This window comes from Elgaria multicarinata, chromosome 6, assembly GCF_023053635.1.
Source record: "Elgaria multicarinata webbii isolate HBS135686 ecotype San Diego chromosome 6, rElgMul1.1.pri, whole genome shotgun sequence".
Lineage (NCBI taxonomy): Eukaryota > Metazoa > Chordata > Lepidosauria > Squamata > Anguidae > Elgaria > Elgaria multicarinata.
Window position 1 is genome coordinate 39,294,695 of NC_086176.1, and position 7,725 is coordinate 39,302,419.

The 7,725-nt window shown below is 44.8% G+C and overlaps 1 protein-coding gene across 1 annotated transcript; it reads left to right on the forward strand.

The window, feature by feature from the left end:
- The first annotated feature begins 2,269 nt into the window (after positions 1 to 2,269).
- On the forward strand, positions 2,270 to 4,526 carry LOC134400419 (perilipin-3-like). Its single transcript, XM_063128751.1, is given in 3 exon segments — positions 2,270 to 2,710; positions 2,713 to 3,095; positions 4,064 to 4,526. Coding segments are annotated over 3 exon segments (1,287 nt in total).
- The last annotated feature ends 3,199 nt before the right edge of the window (positions 4,527 to 7,725 follow it).

The window sequence follows — 7,725 nt, forward strand, 5'->3', positions numbered from 1 at the left end:
ATATATTTTTAATCCGCCTAATAACCAACATTGTCTGGGGGATTTACAAAGAGTTGGAAATAACAAACAGTAAAAATATATAATACAACACCAAAAATATTTGCAAATCCTTGAAAGTGTGCTCACGTTTGTCTGACTCCTGATTCCCAGTTCTATTTGTGCAAATTTCCTCATTAGATTGAATCCGCCTCGCTTTAGTCTACGGAGTAAACTCACGTACATTTGGGGATATTTGTGCAAATGTCCCATTCAACTGCTGCTCAAATCTAGAACTAGGTCTCTAAAATGCCTGAAAGAAAAGAGTGGTTTTTGCCTGGCAGTGGAAAGATAATAGTGCAGGTGCCAGGCAAACCTCTTTGGGGAGGCTATTCCATAAGTGAGATGCCAAAGCTGAGAAAGCCCTCTCTCTTAATGCCACCTGTCTATTACCTGTAAGAGGGCCTCTAAATATGGCCTAAGGGTTTGAGCAGGTGCATATGGGAGGAGACATTCCTTTAGCCATTTAGGTCCCAGCATGCATACATTTGAAAAATGCACACAGATACACTTTAATAAATGGCAGAAGAATCTGTACATTTCAAATGGCAGAAGAATGTGTACATTTTAAAGATTCCCACAACTGATTTTTATGCAAAAGGTTTAAAAACAACAACTCACAAACTGATATGGACTCAATGAGCATTGAGATGGAATTCAGAGCTCAAGTTTTGCTGATTCACACATCCCTAATTGAACACTCAACCAGGCAGACAAACCATCTGCTAATAGCACCTCCATTTTGTCTGGATTGAGAAATGTACAGATTCTGATCACAGATTAAGTGTGTGATTGGATTGGAAATGTGCAAATTCTGGTCAAAAATGAATGGAAAAGGCTTTCTTAGACATCCCTAAATGGATTATAAATGGCCATTTTGAAGGACAATCTATTTCTAAGGAGACGAGTGCACTTGTAAACATTGAAAACACCAACTAATCATGGGTCTCCCCATGTTTCCTATAGCCATTGTGGTGAGCATTCCAACAGCTTCCAATTGACCTCTATGGCTGTTCAGAAATATAAATATTTCTTTGACATTCTGAGGCCTACAGAGCAATATGGCAGATGTCAAACCATCTATAGTAATTAGAAGTCACAAATACAGGTTTGTAACTTGAACCAAGGCCAAGAGTTTTGTGCAACTTAGAAGTATTATAGTGGCTCAATGCTTATATGCCCCCAGATTCAGTCCCTATGTACTGAATGGACACTATGATTCATTGGAATGGGTTGGTATCCTGCACATAGTTCTGTAGGCCTTAGTTTGAACCATTACATCTCTCCATTAGATTATAACAGGTCTTAGCAAAGATATGGGCATTTTACTCCATCCAATATCTGAAATATAGGGATGATAGTATTGGACTTCCATACGTGCTTGAAACATGCTGACTACATTTTCATTGTTATTTATTCCCACATTACACTCTCTTGGCAGACGGACACAATGCAATAAGTTATTAATCAACCAATAACAAAGAGTTTGGAAAATACCAAGTATACCCCCGCCCCCAGTCATAGGTACAACACAGGGTGACTCACCAAGCTAAGTAGATAATGTCAATTCCTACTGATGAGGAGAAAGTGGCATAAAAATCTCATCATTTTCTTTTTACCATGGCAGAAAATGAAATGATATATCACTAATGGATGGTGGCATGTAGGCCTTCAAGAAACTGAGCTATCATTTTTGTATCACTGGCCTGGAGATGAAGATCCTTAAATTGAAAGGCAGGTATTATTCCAGTTATATTATATGATCTAGAAATGCATCAACATATTTTTACTTATAGGATCACTCCAGGCACACCTTATATTGTTTTATTACGCTAGAAAGGAGATCGTATACATTGAGAATGTGGTTATAGGGTGGCATATTAATATTTCAACATAATAAATAACATTCCAGCCACTTGTGCATGCTGAGATGTAGTACTTCAAGCAACCCAGCTATCAAATTTCCATACGCCTGGGCCAGAAAGACAGACATTGTTCCAGGAGTGTATTTAGGACACTCAGAAATGTCTTGTTACCTATAAAAGAGTGACAGAAGCACACCCTATGGCATTTTCTTCACCCTGACGTGGGGAACAGGATGATACATAGTTTGGGGATCCTTGCACAGAAGCCTTTATAAAGCTCAGCTATCACATTTCTATCTACCTAGACCGATGTACATTGCGTGGTTTTGCCCTACAGCCCTTCTTATTGCTAGTTGCATCACCAAGCCATGTCTTCCAAGAGCCCAGTCAAGGAGGCGGGGGAACCAACACAGGAGAACATCTTGAGGAGAGTTGCCAATATGCCCTTGGTCAGCTCTGCCTATGATGCAGCTGCCACTGCCTTCAGCTCTACCAAGGACACCCACCCCTATGTGAAATCCTTATTGGATACTGCTGAGAAAGGGGTGAAGATCCTGACAGAGGTGGCCCTCACCATTGCCCAGCCTATCCTGACTAAGCTTGAACCCCAGGTTGCAATGGCAAGTGGATACGCCTCTGAAGGCCTGGATACACTGGCGGAGAAGTTGCCAGTTCTTCAGTTGACCGTTGATAAGGTTGCCTCTGACACGAAAGAAATGGTATCGTCCAAAATGACAAGTACCAAGGAGGCTTTGGCCAACCAGCTGTTCGGTGTTGTAGACATGACCAAAGAAGTTGTTCAGGGAAGCGCATGAAAGCAACCAAGTCTATCATCAGCCACAGTCTTACCACTGTGGTGGAATCCAGAGTGGGCCAGATAGCTGTCCGCAGTGCCGAAGCAATGCTTGGGAGATCTGAAGAGCTGATAGATGACTACCTTCCCATAACAGATGAAGAGCTGGCTTTGCTTTCAGCAGTTTTAACGGATGGCGACATGATTCCTGTGCGGCCGTATGTGCAGCAGGAGTATCTGGTGCGCTTGGGCACCCTTTCGGTCAAACTCTGCCACAGGGCCTACCAGCATTCCGTGGCAAAGCTGAAACGGGCCCAGCAGGCCATCCAGAATTCTCTTTCCCAGCTTCAGCAGACTCTTCACTTGATCGAACATACGAAGCAAGGTGTGGGAGACAAGGGGCCTTGCTAGACCTGCCGGGATAAGCCGGCAGGGAGGCGGGGCGACGGCGTGCTAAGTTTAACGCGCGCCGCCCAGCCTCCTAGACGGCCGACCCGCAGGGACGACGGAAGCCCTGCAGCGTCGGCCATGTTTTTTTTTTTTTAAAGGGGCCATGTGGGGCCCGAAGCCGCCGGAGAAGGTAAGGGGTTTTTTTTAATTTAATCCCCCCCATCCGCCCCCCTCGCCGTCTCCTTCGTCGCCCTCCGCCCCCCCCACCATCTCCTTTGTCGCCCTCCGCCCCCCCACCATCTCCTTCGTCGCCCTCCGCCCCCCCCACCATCTCCTTCGTCGCCCTCCGCCCCCCCACCATCTCCTTCGTCGCCCTCCGCCCCCCCACCATCTCCTTCGTCGCCCTCCGCCCCCCCCACCATCTCCTTCGTCGCCCTCTGCCATCACCTCATCGTCTCCTTCGTCGCCCTCCGCCCCCCCCCCAACATCTCCTTCGTCGCCCTCTGCCATCACCTCGCTGTCTCCTTCGTCGCCCTCTGCCATCACCTCGCTGTCTCCTTCGTCGCCCTCCGCCCCCCCCCCCCAACATCTCCTTCGTCGCCCTCTGCCATCACCTCGCTGTCTCCTTCGTCGCCCTCTGCCATCACCTCGCTGTCTCCTTCGTCGCCCTCTGCCATCTTCCCCCCCCCCGGATCACCCACCTCCTGGCACGATGGGCACAGCGCATCGTGCCAGGTCCGTGGCTTTTCGCGGCTCCTCGCGAGTAAGCGAGGAGCCGCGAAAAGCCGCGGAACTCTCCACACTTTCCCCAGCTCCGGCCTGAGGCCGGAGCTGGGGAAAAGGCGCGCCATAAGCGACTTCGCTTATGGCGGGTAAGACCAGGCCTCAGCGCGGCCTGTCTGCGGATTCCCCTGTGCGTCATCTGGACGCACAGCAGGGAAGCCGGGACAGAATGCGCGCTAAGGCCTCGTCTAGGAAGGCCCAAGGTTGCTGATGGCCAAGAAAAGCTGATCCAGATGTTCAGAGAATGGAAGAAGGCAAACATAAAAGAAAAGAGTGAGAAAGATCTGGCAGAGGCATGCATATGCGTGCACGTAGAGACCCAAACCCTGACTATGTTCCGCAACATGATCCAGCAGCTGCAAGCTGCTTGCCAGGCACTGCTGTTCAGCATCCAAGGATTCCCTTCCAGCCTGCAGGATAAAGTGCAGCAAATCCGCCAAAGCACCAAAGACCTCCATTCGTCCTTCTCGGCCGCTGGCTCCTTTCAGGAACTCCCCGGCGCCCTCCTGTCCCAGAGCTATCAGCGAGTGCAGAAGGCACAAGAATACTTGGATGAGCTGTGGGAGTATATCGCACGCAACACACCTCTCTCCTGGCTAGTGGGACCTTTCAAGCTGTCTGAGCCGGCACCTTTTGAAACCGGAACAAGGGTGGAGTGAGGACAAGGTCTGTTGCCATACCCTTGCCATTGCTATAGATGGCAGCACAGTCTTTGGAAGAAGAGCACTCTTGATGTGTAAGTTGATGGTGGTAGCCTTCATAGAGGCTTAATTTTCAAAATGGGAAATGTCCAAACAGAAATGGAGTTTAAACCGAACAGAAATCCGTTATGAATAAAAACACAGTAGAGGAGGGGTGGGCAACGTGTAGGGCACTCCGGATGTTTTGCCCTACAACTCCCATCAGTCCTAGCCAGCATGCATAGCCAATGTTGAAGGATGATAGGATTTGTAGGCCAAAATAACTAGCAATCTTGTTACCTAGCCCTGCTGTAGGGGAAGTACTAGTATTGAAGTGGTGGCAATGAATAGCTTAACTAGAATCGATTGTTTTGTTGAGAGTACTTGATTGTGGGGGGAACACACGATTCAGGTTTTAAACTAGGCCAGCGAACTGTCTTTGTCTCTGGAAAAGTGTTGAAAGGACATGCAAATAAACATGACTGCATATCTACCTAGACCAGAAAGAGAGATACTGTTCTAGGCAAGTGTATTCATGCCTAGTACAGTGGATTCAAGGACAGGAAGAAATTACTGGTTGGCACCTTATCATTTTGTTTCCCATGAATTATCTAATGTACAGGTTGGGGATACTGGTATGTAAAGCTAGAAATGCAATTATCTTATTTTCATATGCCTGAACCAGAGAAGCAGATCCTAGACAGGAAATGCAGATATGATTCCAGGTGTATTGCATCAGAACACATTCTATACATTTTGTTTCCTGTGGTAAGGCGATTGAGATGATAGAGGATGATGAATTATAAGGCTTTTAGAAACCCAGCTATGATGTTTCTATACATCTGGACCAGAGAGGCAGATACGTTGCATATGTGTCAGGCTACTCAAATTCTGGCACAATTGGGAGTTGCATGTGGCATAAAGGGCTTTTATAAGACCCGAATATCAGATTTTCAAAGATCTGGGCTGTTTCAGGTGTGTGCTGAGAACCTACATGATGCATGAGATTCTTGTTGTTTTGTTTACCTGGCTGGCATATAGTAATCTGAGAACCCTGCCTATCATATTTGAATATTCATGGACTGAAGAGACCAATACTATTCCAGTCATCTAACTCTGTAGTAATTCCTTAGGTTTCTCCAGGCCATCCCTTTATGACTGTATTAGCCGTGAAATGGAGAACAAGATAATTAACAGTTAGATGTCAAGAACTGCAGCGTACAGAGCAGTGTGTACGATGACAAACCATCCCAAACCATTTCAATGCAGTACAATGATTGCATGTGTATGAGTATCAGGCACAACCTTATGGAAGGTTCAATTCTTTTAACCTCAGTTGCTTTCTGTAAATCTGAAGAAGTGATAGACAGTTACCTTATAAAACTGTTGAAAAGATTACAGAAGTAATGTACGTGAACACTGAAGAAGAGTATTCATATGTCTAACAATTAATAAGTATATGGTAATGAAAAGAAAGAAGTGGTGGGACTGTTGAGGCACACCAGTCTTTGAGGAGCCTCTATATGTGATTGATTGTGGGACTGATAGCCCTATTCAAGGATTCAAGTTACTCATGCAATGAAGGAGAGCATTCCACACACCCCGCTGCTGCCCTCGTTGCCTGCCACAAATTTGAAGCAAACATCTGCTGTGTCCTCCTTGTAGGCTCCCTGCATGGTTCCAAACCCCAAGGAATTTCTCTCCCTCATCACATGAGTAATTTGAATGCCTGGATCAGTCTATCGGTTCCACAATCAGTCAAACACACACATGGAAAGGGAGCCTGAATAGGGCTGATATATCATGTAGCTCAGTCTTCAGTCTCACCACCCATTTCAGTGAATTTCAGTGGCTGTTTGGAGTGACATTTTCTAGAGGTCAGCATACAAGTAACTAGTCAGTTTTGGTTTAATGTAGTCCAGTGGCCATTAGAAAGTCAGTGTATTAATATGCCCACTCAATAGGAATTAATGCCTTCCAATGGCCGTTTGGTGTCATTCTTTTTAGACCATCCTCAGATCTCATTTCAGTTGTGAGTTCTGGAGTTTCTGACTATTCACAAAAATATTACAAGCAAACCTTAAATTATTATTACTTTTTTCTTCAGTGGAGAATGAGATGGTGTCCAGGCAGGAGATGCAGGCTTTTAGGACTTTAAGGTACCAATCATATCTGTACTGATTTGAGAATAAGTCATATTGAACTCGGTGGGACTCAACCTGACTAAATAAGCATCACACTGTTGGATACTCTTCTGTTATATTTTTTCTGCATCTGAACAAGGACGGCAGAGTTACCTGCAGTAATAAGATTTAGATTTGTAGCCATTTTTGTCTCTCCATAAAAACAGCACAAGAGCACCCTATATTGTTTTGTTATTTGTGTAATGGAGAACAAAATGATACATAAGTAAGAGATGCTGATACATATGGTTGTGTTTTTTTTATGTATAAATGCTGCTGTGGATTGTTGGAGCTGTGGATATGAACATGTAATTATTTATAAATGTTGCTATGGATTGTTGGTTCTAATCAATATACAAACCCTTTTGTATATTGATTAACACCGAACACAGAAATGGTATGGTAGTTTGGGAGAACCTACTAATTATTCATTACTTGATTATATAATTTTAAGATCACTGATATATTTTGCCTTGTTTCTTTGTACAACAGCTGTTCACTTTTATTTCAGTATTATAAAAATGGAATTAATGCTTGAAATGAGTGTCTTCTCCAATGATCTTGCGTGGATGGTACACAGCCTTGCTGGATATAAGGCACACACACACACACACACACACACCACATATATATTCCATAAAGGTGAAGTTCACATGAGGGTGAGTGTCTCGTTCCCTGAGTCATTGGTTCATTACATTTAGCACTACTTGGCAAGGACACATCTTCAGCAGAAGGTCTTTGTGCAGGAAACCAAACCTGGGGAAAGGCGGACTGGTGTTGCTTAGCAACAGCTTTGACTTTGGTCAGGTACTATGAGAAAGTGAGATCTCTAAATTCAGTAGATTTGAGTTCTTTCCAAGAAATTAATGCCGTTTCTCAGAAGCTATCTTTTCCTTTGGTAAACTCTTTTATGTGCTTAGCTCCTGCAATATTCACAAGGTATTAAAAGCATAATACCCTATAAATATCAGTGTCTTATTAGCTTAGGTGAACTT